Source organism: Amphiura filiformis, chromosome 2 (genome assembly GCF_039555335.1).
Source record: "Amphiura filiformis chromosome 2, Afil_fr2py, whole genome shotgun sequence".
NCBI lineage: Eukaryota > Metazoa > Echinodermata > Ophiuroidea > Amphilepidida > Amphiuridae > Amphiura > Amphiura filiformis.
In genome coordinates this window covers 26,724,704-26,745,110 of record NC_092629.1, presented here as the reverse complement: position 1 = coordinate 26,745,110, position 20,407 = coordinate 26,724,704, and the positions used below count along the sequence as shown (strand labels likewise).

The 20,407-nt window shown below is 37.7% G+C and overlaps 1 protein-coding gene across 1 annotated transcript in view; it reads right to left on the bottom strand.

Moving 5' to 3' along the window:
• The window catches only part of LOC140146039 (zinc-regulated GTPase metalloprotein activator 1-like), a 191,864-nt gene that overhangs the window by 138,096 nt on the left and 33,361 nt on the right, over positions 1–20,407 (bottom strand). The window contains exons 4-10 of the mRNA XM_072167781.1: positions 19,733–19,824; positions 18,786–18,845; positions 17,942–18,026; positions 16,753–16,839; positions 15,933–15,977; positions 14,281–14,337; positions 6,034–6,175 (exon numbers count right to left, since the gene is read on the bottom strand). Coding sequence (XP_072023882.1) covers positions 6,034–6,175; positions 14,281–14,337; positions 15,933–15,977; positions 16,753–16,839; positions 17,942–18,026; positions 18,786–18,845; positions 19,733–19,824 — 568 coding nt within the window. The remainder of the gene's footprint in view (positions 1–6,033; positions 6,176–14,280; positions 14,338–15,932; positions 15,978–16,752; positions 16,840–17,941; positions 18,027–18,785; positions 18,846–19,732; positions 19,825–20,407) is intronic.

The following is a 20,407-nucleotide window of genomic DNA, read 5'->3' as shown; positions in this document are numbered from 1 at the left end:
GCAGCAATTCCTGATGATTAATATTACCCTTTGAAATATATAATCCACATCTCATGATCTACAGATAAAGCCACTAATATGCTAGAAAGAAAAGTAGAAAACAAGGAAGTGAAAAGGTAAGCTTACAATAGGCCTATGCATTGGTTAGGCCCGGTGACTAGGTAAGCTTAAATTCTATTTTACTTCGTAGTAAAGGCCTGATATAAATGATAATAGGTCCTTATAATATTACTTTTGAATGGCTTATTTTTGGATGATACATGAATATATTGCTAAAAAAGGCCTACTTGTCTACGATTCATACGATATTGATTATTTTTTTCAACTCGTGCAAAGCCATTACAATCAACCAATCAAATGACAAAGATCTACTTAGATGTTATATAAAACAAATAATGAATGTTTTTTCATTCGTGCAATGGAAAGAATATCTTTATTCGTTGAAAAATGGAATGTTCCATTCAACTCAGCTTCGCTTTGTTGAATAGAACATTCCATTTTTCAACTCATGAAAATAGTCTTACCATTGCACTCATTAACATATTTAGTAGTTAAAACAATGCACCCACTTTTAACCAATCTGATGACAGGAATCTATATATGGGGGTAGGCCTATATAATATAGCACTATGTCGATTAGTTCCACCAAGCTTCACTTCTGGTCAGCATAAACATCAACTTCCACTTCCGGTGTTCCTGTGAGTGACCCTTCCAACCACGCTAAATGTAATTGCGTAGCAATGTTCACATTGCAACATATGCCTGGCGGAGATTACACTTAGCTCACTAATCCTGACTTTTGCCAGGAGTAAATCATCGGACGTACACCTGGCGGAACTTACGCTGCACATCATTCACACTGCCACTACTCCTGGCAATGCATATCGCGGTAGCAACTTGTGCCAACTAAGTTCCGCCGGGTGTACGTCCGACAATGTGAACACAGCTATTCATTCTTCTAGCAGTGATGATGACTTGAAGAAGTTTACCGAAGTCAAAATCACTGAACTGAGTGATATACCAACCTCAGATTTTTTTGGTGGGTATGCTCCCACAAAAATAATGGGTTTTGGAAGCTGAGGACATATATACTGGTAGTTGATAAAACTTCTAGCGGTGACAACTTGGAGACTTGAAGTTTACTTTGCAATCATGTAAAAATTTGAAATTTGAAAAGAATTGAGAGTGTCCTCCTCAGCCAATGTTACAATATTGCTCTAACATTCTTCGAATTCTACATTACTCTTTATTTTGCTTTAACTTAGTGCACACGTAACTTTCCTCATTTCCCCATTATCCATGAATCTGCAACACTACACTACTGTATTAATTTTGTTTAAAAACACTTGAACTAAAACCCAAATTTGCAACAAGATCAAATTTTGCTTGTATAAACGTAGGACAACTTTATAACACATTAATTCAGTTCAGCTTACTGTCAATTGACTTAACATCTGCATAAACACTACAGACGTCAAAGAACATAATTTCCATCAACACTCCTATGAAAGAAATAATATTTTACTACAATTAATCAGAATTTTAAGTGTTGTTCTGTAAAGAAGTCAAAATGTTATTTCTTGTGAATGTACCTGGTGCAAAAATACAGTAATTGTTATAAAAATATAATTGTTAGTTACAGTTATGGTTCCTATCTTAGATGGCAACAAATGGGTAACTCCACTTGAAATACATACACCCCACTATGGAAGATATGGGAAATAGACTTCCACACAGGGAGTGTGAATTTCAAATGGGGTTACCGAAATGGGTGACTCCATTTGCAATCTACACTCCCTGTTTGGGAGATTAAGGTTATGTCTTCCATAGGGATGTATGGATTTCAACTGGAATAGCCCAACTTTGGAGCAGATCACACTGAATGGGTGATTCCATTTGCAATCTACACTCCCTCTCCCTATGAGGCAGATTAAGGTCATGTCTTCCATGGGGGTGTATGGATTTCAACTGGAATAGCCAGATCACACTGAATGGGTGATTCCATTTGCAATCTACACTCCCTCTCCCTATGGAACAGATTAAGGTCATGTCTTCCATGGGGGGTGTATGGATTTCAACTGGAATAGCCAGATCACACTGAATGGGTGATTCCATTTGCAATCTACACTCCCTCTGTGGCAGATTAAGGTCATGTCTTCCATAGGGGGTGTATGGATTTCAACTGGAATACTAGAAGGCAGTAGCCCATTTTAAATTTGCCATCTTAAAAATAAATTCTCTCTATAAACACAGTCTTTCACAATATTCATACCAATCGGAGGTTGGCTGAGGCGTTCCGCTTTACAAGGGCAAAGATACGATATTCTATCTGTCACGATAAATCACCAATCTGTGGATAAATACAATCAAATTTTGACAACCTGTTGACAACATGTTTCTAAATGTAACCACCGATTCATTGTCCATTTTGACCACATTTAGTGTGATAACTTTATCTTTGATATTTATAGCATCATTTATTGGCAACATTTTAGTTTTGGTCACATCTTTACGAAAACCGTTTTTGTTGTCGGTCTCCAATCGCCTCATCTTACAATATGCGGTGTGCAATATCTGTATGACTGTTCTGATAATACCATCTGTAGTCATAGCAACTCTTCATGATGACTGGGTGTTCTCCAATGGATGGTGTGTGTGTGCCGGATTCCTGATGGTTTTCTTCTTCGCTGCCACAATTTTCACTCTTCTTATGATCGCAGTGGACCGTTATGTTTCCGTTAGAACACCACTACTTTATTATCAACGTATCACAAGCACACACAGCTATATCATGTTGATTTCTGTTTGGGTTATTGCCGCAATGCTCGCACTACCAACGCTCATCATTCAAGATTCAATTGATTACCATGCATATCGATATTCCTGTACCATCGGATCAAGGTCAAATCAGAGTTTTACCAATAGGTATAACCTAGTTTTGATTCTTTGTGGATTTCTTGCACCGCTATCTTTGATGTCATTTGCTTATCGCCAAATCCATATCGCCGCTCAAGATAATGTCGCAAAAGATCGACATAAATGGACAGAGATATGTCACAAACACCGCGTAATATCAACCACGTTTGACTCTTGTGAAGGGACTGCAGAAGGCATGGAACATGATGAAAGCTATGCCACCGCATTACACTATCGCACATCATCATGGAGATTGAATGTATTTATATCTGGATTCACCGTAAGTTCAGGATTTCTAAAAACTCTACATACTCATGTTAGCGATGAATGGCGGGTTGCTAAGAGTGGACTTGTTGCATCCATCATATTTGCGCTGATGTGGTTGCCGTTTTTTGTTGTAATTGCAAAAGAATTAGTACTAGACGGTGACCAACATGTGTCACCAACTTTGGAATGGGTGTCACTCTGGCTTGCCTTCTGTAGTTGCGCATGCAATCCTTACGTCTATGCATTCCGTAGCATGAGGCCCTGCACCTTATCAAGTTGTTGTATGGGACATGAAAGGATCCAAGAAATGGCTTTTCATCAAGCGTGGGCTGTGTCTTATGGAGAGAGAAGAGCTAGTGCTTTCAAAAGATCTACAATGATGCCGCCACCACCATCCTGTATGAGACCATATGATATCGCATGAGGAGCATTTCATTTATTTACGCAGATGTCAACTGCAGCCGACAAATTAAAAAATTTTCAATCCAAAAACTTCAGAATTGTACATTTTCATGACCATATTTGGAATCAGCATAAATATGCATAAAACTGAGAACTAACAAGCCTAGTATTGGTTCTTGATATTTTGATATTTTGAGAAAATATCTTAAAACTTGGACTTTTAATGTTGAAGCCTATGGCTAGCATGCAGTGCATTTACCGTTCTGAATTTGTATACTGCACTACCATCACCGGAACATAAGAATAGGGTTACCTAGATATTTTGAAAAATTTGCATAGCATCCAAATGCTTTCAACCAAATTTTAAAAAAAAAGTCCCTTTAAAAGAGAAATCAATCCTCAGTCTACAATGTAGAAGGGGTCTGTTAATCAGTTGGTGTGAAGTTTCAGAATAATCAGTTATAATAGTGACTCTGTGTTACCCTTTGTTCTAAATTAAAGGTGTGCAATGTTTAGGTAAAATGATTGCATTATGGGTAATGATATTATTTAGGAGACAAATTATGACATTTGACACTTTTGGTAAACTTGTTTTAGTATACAACTGGTTTGTAAATACATGTTTGTTGGCAGTTGTAATTTGTACATTGCTGGTATAAAAATTGGATTTATTGCTTTACAGCCATAACAAATGTATGATCTTATAATATGAAATGGGATAATTTTTTGGCACATTTACACATATCCCAACTTGCTTACACTAAATGGAATCAGCCAAAATGTGTTGTGTTTGTAGGTCAGCAGAGCAATTTTGTTAAAGCCAAGATATTCAGTGGGTTTTTTTTTTCACTTTACCTCGATGGCTTAAAATGGACAGAAACACTTTCTGACCGTTATTACTAATATTATTTCAGCTTTTTGGTTAAGAATAACAAAATCAAAAGTTGAACGAAAATCATACATTAGGGCTTTAACTTTAACAAAATAGTTGTATATACATTGTATGTCTAACTATTAAAAAAGTGCATGATTGTTTCTTGAATGTAATATATACGTACAATGGTCTGTATTGTTGGAGTTAACTCTTTTGATTGGCATTTGATAAACATATGTAGTGAAAGTTGATTATACAAGTTTAAATCATCGGAATTTTGCTTAAATACATTATTTTGATAAAGGCCAATTAAGTGGATGTTTCTTTGTGGTGATGCTGATCGGCACAAACACTAGGATCCACAACATGCTCATCTATCGTGTCGCAATTCTTTAACACCAATACATTTGCACATTCATTGAATGACCTTTGAAAATTTGGGTGCAGAAACTCATACTCTGTAACTTGAGGTCAAATTTTGCACTAGTGTTGAAGTATGCCATTGGGATGAGGCTATTGTGGTCCATAGTGAAAGTGTCACACTTGTGTGACAGGAGGGGGAGTTTAAGGGAGATATTGCCCCCTCAGAAGTGAGACATTTTGAACTAGAATTACACGGTTCATAATTACTGTGGCCCCAACAACAAAGATTTGTAAATAACAAAGGTTTGTAAATACAAATAATATGCAAATGAAGTCATTAATATTTGTAAATGTGTAAAAGTAACACAACACAAACTATTCAACATGTGTTTTTTTACAAATAATAAAATATGATTGGATCACACGCATCGCATATATTCATGAGATTATGAATGAATGTTAACACCTGTAAGTTGCACATGTAAATTTAATAATGATTGAAGTATAGGCACATGTAAATTGTAATGTAATGTTTTATAAGAGTATTATAGGCACAATGTAAATTGTCTTGTGAACCAAAATACAATAACTGTTTGCTCTTTGGTGGAAAGGGGGGAATTTTTTCCCCCTTAATTTTTTCTCCCTCTTGTCAGGACAAAAATGAACAGAAAATCCACTAATCAGGGCTAAAATCGCCTAATTTTGAGCTATAATCACCAAATTTTAGGAAAACGTTATTATTTTAACCCCTCATCAAATTTCACTCCCCACCACCTAAAAAAATCCTGTTACCGCCACTAGTGGGTACAGAAGAGTATAGGGTAATCTATGAAGTTTTCAATGATGGGATATCTGCAATGTTTACAAATACAGCTAACCTGTCAATCAATTATTCCCAGGGGCATATAGGCTACTGTACTGCTGTAATGTTGCAAAATTGGAGCTAACAATGCATATGGCGCAATGTTCATTCACACATTTCCACTCGGTAAAAGCAGATCGCTTCAGCAGCCAATCAGAGACAAGTGTGTTTTCAACGCAGTAAATATGTGATGTACGCTTTAAAATATCAAAGTTACAGGAAAAGATGGGACCCTTACCTATGCACAACTATATGTAAGTCACATTCTAAACCGCAAACTTGACAAGTGATCAGAGAGGTCTATGATTTGACCTTTGTCCTGGGCGACAGCAAAAAGTAGTATACATACCTGAATATATACATCTAAATCGCTTGTTTTAATATTGCCACAAAGCTGGAAGGTCACAGTGGTCACTGAGGGGTCAATGTGATGACTTGACCCTTGACCTGACCTTATATCCAGTCCTCTATCCTTCAGTTTTTCGATTCCACTGAAATGAAATAAAGAGAGAAACAGAACTTTCAAAGATGATTACAAACTTTCTACTCCTACATGTATAATAAAATGAAATAAAGAGAGAAACAGAACTTTCAAAGATGATTACAAACTTTCTACAAATTCATCACATGCAAATGGCTATTCCAGTTGAAATCCATACACCCCCTAAGGAAGACATGACATTAATCTCCTACACAGGGAGTGTGACTCCTACATGTATAAGCAATAGAGGAGGATCCAAATTCATCACATGTAAATGGCTATTCCAGTTGAAATACATACACCCCCTATGGAAGACATGACATTAATCTCCTACACAGGGGTGTGACTCCTACATGTATAAGCAATAGAGGAGGATCCAAATTCATCACATGCAAAGGGCTATTCCAGTTGAAATCCATACACCCCCTAAGGAAGACATGACATTAATCTCCTACACAGGGAGTGTGACTCCTACATGTATAAGCAATAGAGGAGGATCCAAATTCATCACATGCAAAGGGCTATTCAGTTGAAATCCATACACCCCTAAGGAAGACATGACATTAATCTCCCACACAGGGAGTGTGACTCCTACATGTATAAGCAATAGAGGAGGATCCAAATTCATCACATGCAAAGGGCTATTCCAGTGGAAATCCATACACCCCCTAAGGAAGACATGACATTAATCTCCCACACGGGGAGTGTAAATTTCAAATGGGTTACCTGAATGGGTTCATTTGAAGTCCCTCTGTGTAAAATATTAAGGACATGTCTATCATAGACCTTTGACTTGGGATAAAATAAATATCACTGAGGAGCAAAAGAAGTGACCCTTGACCCTGGGGGGGGTCACTCGAATATTTAAGTACTACCCATGCTCATCAATCACCCCTTAACACATACTGTAAAATGGCATAACTGATGGCAACAAATTTGCTACCCTAAATGGCATAAGTGTCAAAATTTATTACCCTATGTCATAACCACCATATTTTACCCCTAAATGGCATATTCTCACTTTTTAAATCATGATGGTAAAAAATACTATTTTAACACTAGGCTTAAGGCTATAGGTATGTAGAGCCTGTAAAAAGTAATTTTCAAATTTATTTTAAAATCAGAAAATGTTACCATGATTGAACAGATTCATCAGGATCGGTATAGTAAACTGGTTAACAAAGTTCCTTGTATCTGATCCAGAAAGTTCACTTACTTGTGTATGTTTCAACAACACCTGTTGTCTTTATCAACACTTGATTGGTAGTGACTGCTACTGACAACCGACGCTAGAAGTAGTTCCAGCGTTGATCTTAGAGTTGCCAGTTGATTTTCCTCCAAGGGATTTTTTAGGTCCCTGTTTCAGAAAGTCATCAACAAAGATTGCGTCCAACAGCTTACCGACCACATCAACCAAGTTGACAAATCGGGGTCAATAAAGTTTACTTTTGAACAAGAATCCCAAGGTAGCCTCCCGTTCCTAGACACGTTGATAGTGAAAAAAGACGACGGCACTGTAAAGCTACTGGTCTATCGTAAGCCAACACATACAGACCAATACCTGAACTATCAGTCTCATCACCCGTTAATACATCAAAAACTTGGTGTGATACGCACATTGTACAATAGGAAAGACAGCGTTGTGACTGAAGAGGAAGACAAAGTGGAAGAAGAAGAGAAAGTCAACGAAGCCCTTAGAACATGCGGGTATCCTGATTGGACCTTTAAGAAAGTCAAAGACCAATTACAGTGTGTCAAACCCAAGAAAGTTAACAAAAAGACTGATGACAAGACCAGAAGTAAAGGCATGGTTGTGCTTCCCTATGTTAAAGGTGTTACTGAAAGAATTTCTAGAGTCATGAAGAGTTACAACATTTCTACTGCGATGAAACCGCACGACACTCTCAGAAAACAGCTGGTACATCCTAAAGACAAACGCGATCCTAACAACACCACGGATGCGGTATACAAGATACCCTGCAAGAACTGTGAATTGTCCTACATAGGCGAAACAGGTAGGAAGTTTGGCACAAGACTTGAAGAGCACAGAAGTGAGGCAGAGAAAATGAGCAAAACGGTTACCACCAGAGCAGGTAGAAAGGAATCTCTGTCAACTATACACAAGTCGGCCATCACTGACCATGTCGTCGACAAGAATCACATCATTGGATGGGGGGAAGCTGAGGTCAGCGGCACGGAGCAAAATAGATACACTCGCTGGATAAAGGAGGCTATAGAAATAAGAAAGAGGAGGGGCACCACCATGAACAGAGATGAAGGACAGTACCAACTATCTCACATATATGATATAATATACATGGCGCTGGCTGAGTAAACACGTACTCGCTGCATCTCTCATCAAAATCAACTAATTTCATAACAATATCCTGTTATGGAATATATTTGACAACCTATTTGATCTTGGTTTGATCTTGGTTGGCTAGTCTCTACAATACATCACAATTTGGAAAGAAAAACCGGCTAATTTGGATGAATTTTAGTCTGAAAAGTGGACCCGTGGATGGCCGCAGTGGCGCGGGATTTGTATCGCATTGTTTGAGGCGTGACAACCAGCTACCACACCGTATACCGCTAGCCTTGGTCACCGGGAATTGGTCAGCACGTTCTGTGAACGAACATCAACACAAAAGCACGATTTCATCAGATCATAGAGGTAGGGTCGTTCTAATTAATATTAATTAAACAAGTGAACCAATCCAAATACCAAGTTCGTCAGGAATTCAAAACACAATCCAGAAGGGGTCCGCTACTGATCAATAGCATAGATCAAAAAAAGCACGATTTCATCAGAAAATAACGGTAGGGCTGTTCTAATTTTTCTTTGCATCCTGATCAATACATCATGATGGGGCAAGGCCGTACGTTATTGTTGAAATTAATTCAACCGTATGCAGTACTCGTCATTCTTGTTGGGATAGCTTTGTGTCTACCAACGGTTCTACTGTATAGAATTGACTCACACGGCTGTTCTCTGAATACCTCCGTTGATACTACCATCAATACTACCGGGGAGTATGTTCACACGGTACCATGATACACGATTTCATTACCCACCCATTGCCAGAAATTAACGATTGGAAGATGACATCGCCCAATTGGGTAGACTTTAGGCATAGTTTACTTGTTACATCAATGACTGTACCACTAAATATTCCGAAATGTAGGTATATAAACTGGAGCTCACGTTACACCAAGAGCCCAATCACCCAGGTTTTCTTTGTATTGTTTCTAATGCTTTCGGAGACATACAATGTAATCCAGGTCCCATGCCACATTGTATGGTATGTGAATCTAGCATCAATATCAATGATCAAGCTCTAAATTGTCACGAATGTGACAACTGGACACACATAAACTGTGAGGGAGGAACATTCAACAGCCTCACAAATGGTAAATGGTTTTCATGGGAATGTCCAAAATGTGCTTTACCGAATGTATCAAATTCATTCTTCTCATTATCAGATCTAAGTTTGTCAAACACATTTTCAATTCTGGATTCTGTAGAGGACATAGATATATTTAAAACGGGAGAATTCACCACATCTAGTCCTAAACTAAACCGCCAAAATCAAGCCGGTAGTAAAGGGAGTACAAACAATAGGATGCAAGGTTCAATCAAAGTACTGATTGTCAACTGTCGTAGTTTAAAGAGTGAAAGAAAACAACTTGATCTACTTGATCTGGTCGAAACCCATAATCCCAATGTTATAGTAGGTCAAGAGTCGCATATTGATGATACCTTCAGTAATGCGGAAGTATTTCCTGTAGGTTTTAATGTATCAAGAAAGGATAGAAACGTAAATGGAGGGGGTGTTTTTGTGGCAGTTTCAGAAAACATTGTCGCCAGCACAGAGTATTAAGCTTGACACCAATTGTGAGATCCAATGGTGTAAAATCAGTATTGTAGGAGCGAGGCCATTATACATAGGATCGTTTATAGACAAACAAATAACAGCGCCGAGTCTTTGATAGAACTAAATAGATCAATGAGTTCCTTATCAAATAATGGTACTCTACCAAATATCATACTGGGGGGAGACTTTAACTGTCCTGATATCAACTGGGATAATATATCAATCAAGCCGAACCCCAGTATGGATATAAAGTCTGCAGAAGTCTTTTAGATATTGTTGAAGAGTATGGGCTGCATCAGCATGTCCATAAGCCAACTCGTAAGAACAATATTCTTGATTTACTATTTACCACCTATCCAGACCTTGTAAATGATATTCAAGTTTCATCTGGTATGAGTGACCATGGTGTTGTGACTGCTGATATTAATATCAAATGTCAGCTGAACAAAAACGAACCAAGAAAAGTTCACATTTTCAAGAAAATGAATTTGGAAAATCTTAAAAAAGAAGCCAATGCGTTTCAAACTCAGTACCACAAGGAAAGTGCCAGTCACTCGACACAAGAAAACTGGAAATGTTTAACTGAAAACATAGATATTCTAATGAAGGAAAATGTACCACAGAAAACCATTCAAAAAGCGATGGGATGTCCCGTACATGACACCCCGGATAAAAAAAGCTCATTCAGTAAAAAGAAACGCGTCTATAATACCCTCAAAGTATATGACACCAGCCAAAACAGAGAAAAGTTTAAAGATCTTAGGAAAACTGTTCAGAAAGAGTTGCAACATGCAAAGAATGAATACCTAATGGGCCTTCTTACAGAAGATAGTATAATGGAAGTACATCTTGTCCACAGGTTGGTAAAAGATTCTGGCAATACACAAAATCATTGAGACAGAACAACAGTGGGGTAGGAACACTGTTGGTTGATGGGAAGGAATTTCCTGATGGCAAAGGGAAAGCGGAAGCTTTGAGTAGTCAATATAGTAGTGTTTTCACAGATGAAGATTTGTCTCATTTTCCTGTAATGAAAGGCAATCCTTCCCAGCAATTGGGGATATAATCATTGATACTGAAGGTGTAAAAGATCTTCTTCAAGAGATAAATTCCAAAAAGGCCTGCGGCCCTGATGGTGTTCCCTCGCGAAACTTAAAAGATCTGAACGAAGAACTTGCACCCGTTATAACGCACATCTTCACACAGTCAATCCAAACAGGAACACTGCCCCGAGACTGGCTCACTGCGAATATCACTGCCATATTCAAGAAAGGCAACAAATGTGATCCCGCCAACTATAGACCGGTTTCGCTAACATCAGTTACAAGTAAATTAATTGAACACATATTATTCCGTCACATAATGAACCATCTTGAAAAGCACTGCATTTTATCTAATTTTCAGCACGGTTTTCGCTCCCAACACTCCTGCGAATCTCAGCTCATAGTAACAGTTGAAGATCTGACTAGAAACCTGGACAGTGGGCTACAAACAGACACACTCATACTCGACTTTCAAAAGCGTTCGATACTGTCCCTCATCAACGACTGATCCGGAAATTGGAATTTTATGGTATAAAAGGACCCATCTTGGATTGGATAGAATGCTGGTTAACATCTAGAACCCAGCGGTCGTCGTTGAGGGAAAACATCTGACCCAGTTCATGTAAAATCTGGAGTTCCCCAGGGAACAGTATTGGGGCCACTCATGTTTTTAATATATATTAACGACATTGCCGACAGTATTCACAGTGAAACACAAATAAGACTATTTGCTGATGATTGCCTACTCTACCGAGTTATTAAGTCACCAATGGATACCGAGACTCTTCAGTCTGACCTAAATACCTTGGTGGAGTGGGCAAACATGTGGCAAATGTCTTTCAACACAAAGAAATGTAAAACTTTAAGAGTCACTACCAAGAAAAATCCGATTATGCATACCTACAAGATGGCATCTGATCAACTAGAATCCGTTTCACACCAACCGTATCTTGGAGTTGAATTGTCATCCAATATGAAATGGTCTCACCACATAAATAATATCACAGCAAAAGCAAACCGAGCATTGTTGTTCCTCCGCAGAAATCTATGGAGATGTCCAGTAGCGGTAAAACAACAGACGTATTTTGCTCTGGTCAGACCCTTGCTTGAATACGCGTGCTCGTTTGGGACCCCATACAGCATCGGATACTCATAAAATCGAGATGGTCCAACGTGAGAGCCGCAAGGTTTGTTACCAGAAATTACAAAAAATCACCAGGTACAATGACAAACATACTGCACCAACTTGAATGGCCCACACTTGAACAAAGAAGACTGGAATCACGATTAACCGTTATGTTTAAAATCAAACAAGGTCTCATTGCCATTCCCATACCGGATTATGTTCAGAATCAGACAGCATCCCAAACCCGCCAATATCATCCGGCCAAGTTCAGAGTCATGGGACCCAAAAGCAATGCTTACAAATTCAGTTTTTACCCACGCACCATTCTGGACTGGAATTCATTGCCAACTTCAATACTCAATATTCAAAATATCAATGGTTTCAAAAATGCACTTGTAGATCTAAGGGTGTAGAGTAAGGTAATTTAAGATTATAGTTTTGTAGTGTAGTATTTGTTTTTCATCCAGTGCCATGTTATTTCTCAGCGTGATATTGCTTCGGCAACTTTACTGAGTATTTGTATAGAAAAATAGAAATTTCTGAAACGGACCTAAAAAATCCCTTGGAGGAAAATCAACTGGCAACTCTAAGATCAACGCTGGAACTACTTCTAGCGTCGGTTGTCAGTAGCAGTCATTACTATACCTCATAAATATTTATTAGGTAATCCAGACATCTTATTGGTTAATAACGCCAGCGTCCGAGTACGGTATTTTGACTACTTCCCCGCGCCTGTGCAATTACGCGCATGCGGGGAAGTAGTAAAAACTTCCGCACCCTACTACCACACGGTGTCTCGACCCAGCAGCGTCGCCGTTCCTTCAGACGTGGTAAATGCTGCTAACGGCAATTCTGCAGACGCGTTTATCGTGAAAATGGCGTCTGCTGCAGTTATTTTGCTGAGATTACCGATGGATAATTACACGCTAATTTGACATTTTATGAAACAAAATGCTATTTATGGAATGTTAAAAAGAAAATTAGAATAATATAAGTCAAAATGTAAATTGATTGAACAGAAATCCTCCAATAAAATCAGGTAAGCAAAATATTAAGCTTATTTACCATGCTGGCCGGCACGCTTGACTGGTGTGTGTTGACTTTTGTTTACGATTTTACCGTGATAGTGAAAATATTTATGAGGTATAGTATAACAAATACAACATGTTTTGAGGGGAAGTAGTCAAAACTACTGGTCCCTCGGTGTTGGATGATTTGACTACTTCCCTCCGCTGACGCGTCGGGAAGTAGTCAAATCATCCAACACCGAGGGACCAGTAGTTTTGACTACTTTCCCGAAAACATGTTGTATTTGTATACTACCAATCAAGTGTTGATAAAGACAACAGGTGTTGTTGAAACGTACACAAGTAAGTGAACTTTCTGGATCAGATACAAGGAACTTTGTTAACCAGAAAATGTTACCCTAAATGCCAATTTTCTGGTTCAAAAAGAGCCCTAATTAAGTGTTGATATAGCCACAGGTGGATTCCTAAACGTCTATGTAACCAAAAAATGACCCCAAAATGTCACCGCCGCTGTATGCTTAAAATCCGCCCTTTTTGATGTTTATATTAAAGACATATTACATGTATACATTTCCATACAAAATAGATTAGTATTTATTTGCCATAAAATGTTAGCTTTTATTATCAGATATGTCCCTTTTAATTTTGAGCCGAACAACTGAGGTAAAGCAAAGAAATTTGGAATTTACTACCAGCGCTGATGTCGATAATGTGTATCACTCCGTCGGTTGTGTTATGGTACTATCCTTTGATGTGTATATCTGTCCCATGCACGCTGTGTACCTGTGTTATGAATATCGTATGCGTGTTATTAATAATATCTGACGGTTCCTGCGTTTTGTTCAATATCTCGGATTTTGACAAAACTACAGCACCTGTAGTCTTGATTTTTGCAGGGTATATTAGTTTAATAAAGTACAATATAATCATGTAAAAAACAGAATTTTGAACAATATTGAGGACCTTAGCAAATGTAATAATATGGCTTTAATGAGAATGCACAGTACTTTTATATTGGAGTACCTCCCTGGTTTATTACTCACCTTTGACCTAGATTTGAGTCATATGCATGTAAATCTAATATGTGTTCAAGATTGAGCCTGTAATAAAAAGAAAAGAAAAATAATAACATTTCATGAACAACAGTGAAGCATAATTGAATCCCTTTACAACAAAAATAAGATAAAGATCATCTAATTCACAGGACTATTTCATGACAAATGTTCAGTTTAGTCATTGCTACTCAACATTAGAAGATCAATGATTTTTTTATGCGCTTTGCGTAAATAGCTTATGAGCAATCAAGCATACATGCACATATCCTACCCGCAAGCGTCCATCGGTTCTAGCACGGCTTGTTTATGACCGGAAAGCCGGGCACCCCTTTCGACCAATCACATATGCTATGCTGTTATATAGCGCGTATGTATGAATGTATTTTCAGACTGAGAGTTCTATGTATGAGAAAATTGTGCTTGAAATTACTATTTTTCCATTGAAAACTGTGTTATAGAGAATTAGTGGTAGTGAACCATAGGCTACTACAGCTTCATTGTAGTTTAGGGTAACAAAATTTGATTGTTTTATAGGTTTACTACTAGATGATGAACTGACAAAAGGTCAGGTCATCTAAGGTCATTCTTGTTCAGTGCTAGCATGTTATTAATTCAGTATTTTGGTGTTTATATACGTATAGTAAGTGTTTCCGTCGCCTTATCCATCAGTGTAAAGTTGGCAAGGATTGACCTTTTTGATAAATCCCACAAGCCTTTGCAGGTAGACATAAAATGTTGTCATTTGACGTCACGCCAATGTGCACATCGTTAGGGAACATCGTTACTGCGTATTGCAAGTCAGTTTGACATCTCAGGTCTAACCCCAATGAATTATTGGATTTACTGAAAGGTCAATTGGCATTTACCATTAAAGTGCTTCAAAAGTAACATGGGTATTGGGCAATTCCATTTTTAATCCACACACCCCCTGTGGAATATTTCACTGCCATCTCAAATCCAGTTGCACCTTACTGTCAATCCAATTGATCAGAAATTCCAGCTGAAAATTGTTGCAATTTATCGAATCCAGATGAATACTGCCCAATTTGGCGTAAAAATAGACAATCTTGATTGGAATTCCAAAATCTTCCACACCTTTCCTACTTTTTATGGATGAAAATGGTTGGATCTGGACAAATTTGAAGTTGAATTTGTTGGAATTCCAAAATATTCCACAGTGGGGGTGTGGTTTTTAATTGGAACAGCATATTTTGTGTTACATAAAGTAGGTTTACATAAAGTTAAATTAGTTGTGAGATGTATATATTAAACTTTTCTTCTATGTTAAGTTTACACATTGTAATAAATGTTTATAATGTTCTAGTGTGTGATGTGTAATTCTTTCTTACTATCGGGCTATGCAGTTAAAATCTTAATTCCCTACCCCTGTTAAAGATTTAAGTAGTCTTCTACAGAGGGAGTACATTTTTCAAATGGAATTGGCTAGGGTTAATTAGTTTGAAACCCATACTCCCTCTGTATATGGCTTTACTATATCTTCCACAGCTGGAGGATTGTAAATGGAATAGTTACCCACTGTCTATTCTATTTGAAACCAATACTCCCTCTGTGGAAGACTATAACTAAATGTTCCACAGGTGGAGTGTGGATTTTAAATGGAATACCTCTTTTATACTTACTTTGATTTCTGTGTTTCTACCAGTTTACCCAAACTGTTAATGGATCTGTTGAAAAGAAAACAAAGAAACTCAAGTGAAATATAGCCTGCTAAAAGGGGGTTAGACCAGGGCATCCCAAACATCCCTAAATTACATGAGAAAACTATGGCACTATTAAACCACATCATAATAAAAATGATTACTTCAACTAATGTGATGTGTGTGTCTGCTTATTTGTGACCTGCTATCACGAAATATGCGTAAAGTCGCAAGTTAGTAGTTTTGAGATGCCCTGGCTGCTGCAGTTCTTTGTTTAACATGCACCTGATCAAGCCAATAAAATGTCTGTATGTCCTTTGTGAATGGGCCATTACCACTGATTGTAATCAGGGTTTTCTTTAATGCACAAATCGGGTGTATATACACATTTAAATCCAGAGCGTACACATTCAAATATTCCATGATTTGATATAGAAATACCTGATATTTTCATCTGGGGATGATGGAGTGTACTTCTGCCTTCATGTAAGCATTGAATCATTTGAATGTCACCCAAATGATGAATTACTACAGGGGGGGTGAGATGGTAGTTACAAACAGTAATTACTAATTAATAAAAAAACATTTTTTTAGCCCAAAAAATATTGAAAATACCCCTTCAGCAAAATGCTTAAAGAAAACCCTGCTGGTCACTGGGTCAGCGGTTCTTGAAATGGAGGCATAATGATATTGGGCAGTACCTAATGTGGTTAGTTATGAACATTTCCATATAACTGCGTAAGATAAAAGATATATACATATACATAATATAATAGATATGCATATATAGTTTTTTGCCTACCTTATATGGTCAGTAACTTTGTGTAGATATGCCTGATCAACTAAGTCTATCTTGTTGACAAGAATTAAATCAGCTAGAGCCACCTGTCTGTATGTTTGGATTGAGAAAATAAGACATTGCGTTAAGTTAAGGTATTCTTCATTTCATGTCTATTAGACAATAGAAACAAATTAGTTTGATCCTTCGATCGACCATTGATGCTTGGTCGATCCTTATTATTATGAAATCAACTACTATTGTTAATTGTGATAACATATGAAACTTTGCCTGTATTGATATTGACCAATATGAATTAAACATTAATTCTGATTAATTAGTTGTTAGTTCATTAATAACAAGCATCGAAACAGCATCAACTGTTGATCCAAAGATCAAACAAATTTGTTTCTGATGCCTTACTAGTTTGAGGCTCCTTGCATATGGTGGAACCGTGCAATGGTTGAATAGACAAATTTCTTTCCTGAAGGCACCATGTCAACAATGCATAGAAAAGTTGCTTTTTGTCTTGTAAAAATATCAACAAATCTTTTTCTCCGATTAAGGCACTAGATGAATAAACCTAGCTTTTACATGCTACTAACCAACACACGGACTGTGGGGAATTGATCATCAAATGGCAACTAGCTATTTTTGTAACACAATCCACACACTTCCCGTGTGGTTACCACAATTCACCACGTTTTTGTTCACAACATTTAAATGAAAAATATCTCAGGTGTCAAATTTTACTGCGGTAATGGGAAAAAGATGATGATTTTGATTTAAACTTTTGATCATGAACTTTTTTTCAAGAACGTTAAAGAAAAAGATGATCCTTTTTCTGATACCAAAATTGCAGAAAAATTGGGGATAAGGCTGTTGATCGGGTCAAGAACTTTTACAATCGAGCTTGGGAACTGGCAAATTTTCCTCTGATTTAGATGTATGACCACGATTCAAAACTTTAAGTCCAGTAAAATATATTCAAATTCTGCAGATGTTTTAGGCCATATTTAGCATCATCAACCTAAATAATACAAAATAAATAGATTAATAAAAACTCTGGCAAATTGAAGTTTGGCAAACTACAAAACAAGTCTTCAGAACAGAGTAAGAAAAACAACAAGGCTCAAACTCAGGACCTCTCACACTGAAGTGATGTTCTATCAATCTGTTCAACTTGTATCAAATTAATACCACATCAATTTACCTGACAGCTTCATTGACCACTCCATCCGGTTTGACCTCCTCCAGATGTTGTAAGCCATATTTAGCATCAACCACAGTAACTATACCTAAATAATAACAAATAAATAGATATTTGTAAAAAACCTTTGGCAAATTGAAGTTTGTCTTTAGAACAGAGTACCAAATATCTTAATGCAAGTAAAATAGTTGAATATCTGCAATTGGCAACATTTTGATGTTGTCAATAAAATTGAATGTATATCAGCAACTCCTGAACAGTACATTTATTGAACATACTGGATATACCAACATGAAAACAGATGTAACTTTTCATTGAATTAAACAGCAGATTTGGATGTAAGTAGGCTTGAAGAAAAAATACTGAAAACCTGCAAAAAATCTGTAAAATGTATGTGAATTTGGGCTAAAAAGCTGCAAAACAGGCTGAAAATAAATAAAAGTGCAGAAATGCGGACCAAAAAAAACTGGAATTCTAGATGAATCCTGAAAACTTACATCCCTGAGCAGACATGTTGGATCTTGAGATGCATATCTGTGTGAGCTACAATAGCAGATTTGGGCAGATTTAAACTGTCAACAAAATATTATAATAATATTTTCAAAACAAAACCTTGTACATCTTAATTACCCAGAGTACTATATAAGGGATAAAATTGTCCATATTTGAGCTAAAGAGCTAAAGAACTGGAGCATTATCCAAATGTGGGTTTTAAGGAACTGCCGGAGAGCCTGAAAAGGGACCCTTGACCGCTGCACATATACCATCTTTTCATGTGAGTGAATCCCCAGGCTTCAGAACTCAACTACATGTTTGTATTAATTATCTTAAACAAATAAATGCTTACCATCAAGATAGATATCGCTACCCAGCTCATCGTCCAACCAAAATATAGAGGCTATCGGACCTGCATTAACAATTAATAAAAAAAACATGGACAGTTGTGAACAATTAAAAAACCATGGGACAGTTATGAAGAATAACTTTCCAGTTAGTAGTGTGTAGACTGTTATTCTATATGGCTAATACGTAAATCGGTTGATTAAGCACCCACTCCAAATGGTAAAAGTCACAGTTTTTATGTGTATTTTAACATAAATGGTCATGAAACTGTTGAGGCCAAAATTCACCTTGATTATGAAAAACTAGTTATATTTTGGTAAATCTTTGCATGTTCAAGCAGGTTGGCTGTTTTTCCCCCTTTAAGAAGGGAGTGTCCCAGATGCCTAGCCTTTTGACAAGGTTTTGTCTGGAGTCTTGGGGTGGAAGCACCCTCTTTCTTTCACGCTTGGTGTCACACCTTTGCCGCTCCGCTCGTGGCAAACACCCCCCCCCCAACAAAGACTACCAGATGCCACAAACCCTAGCTACTTCCCTGGGCTTTGTGCCAAGGCAATCGTCATGTGTACTTCACACACTGTGCTTTCATTTTTTAGGTCGAACAGGGAAATGTGGCATCCTGCACACGCCACTGGACACCACATCTAATTCTACCAGTTCCAAAACCTTTTTTGACATCAAAAATGTTTTCTTTTAGTTTTTGGGAGGTTTTTTAACAGAATTTACGCTGACTTTCTGGCAATTTCATATCAAGAGTCTCCTTTCATGTGATCACACTATCAAAACTTCTTTCCATCATCAAAGACTTCTTTTCTGGTATGTGACAAAATGTATTGATGAATCATGATGGAGCGTCAGACGATGGAGCTTCAGACGATGGAGCGTAGACGATAGAGCATCGGACGATGGACCATCAGACGATGGACCGTCAGTCCAATTAGGGAATTACCTTACCTGGATCAGCCAAACCTGTAGTCTCCAGCAGAATGTAGTCAAATGTACCTCGCTTTGTCATCAGGTTTTCTATGGCCTTGACTCCATTGTCTCTGTTAAATAAAGTCATCAAAGATATTTTCTCAGTTTTTTGTTTGTTTAAATTGTCACTCTGTGCAGAGACGCATTTGGGTCCTGATGGGACCAGGCTCAAGCCAGGCTAAAAAGCCTACCATAATTATTCTCTCTTACCCCAACTCCCAACCTGCTTTTTGCCTAAGTGGAAGTAAAGAAGAAAGGAAGGAAGAAAGAAGATGAATAGAAAAGTTGTTTTTCCCACCCGGGAATTGACCCAACGACACCTCGGGTGCCAACTAGTAGACCGGGCATAGGCGGGCACACGTGTGACTGTGGCCCAGCCAATAGTTTCGTGCCTATATGTAGTTTGGCAGAATTATGCAATTGGATCACATGGGATGCATGGTCTTGAAGTGACTTTGTGCTGTATGGTTTTGTATGGTATAGTAGCATTAGGCTTAATGCCCCCGGGGCGTTAATTTATTAGAAGTGAACTATGTCTGTAGTTGACTTAATCATGCAAACGTATTATCTCCAGCATGAGCCCCAAGAAGCATCAACATCTCAGCATGCCTTACTCTGCTTTTACACATTATATGGCTACACAACATCTTTTCT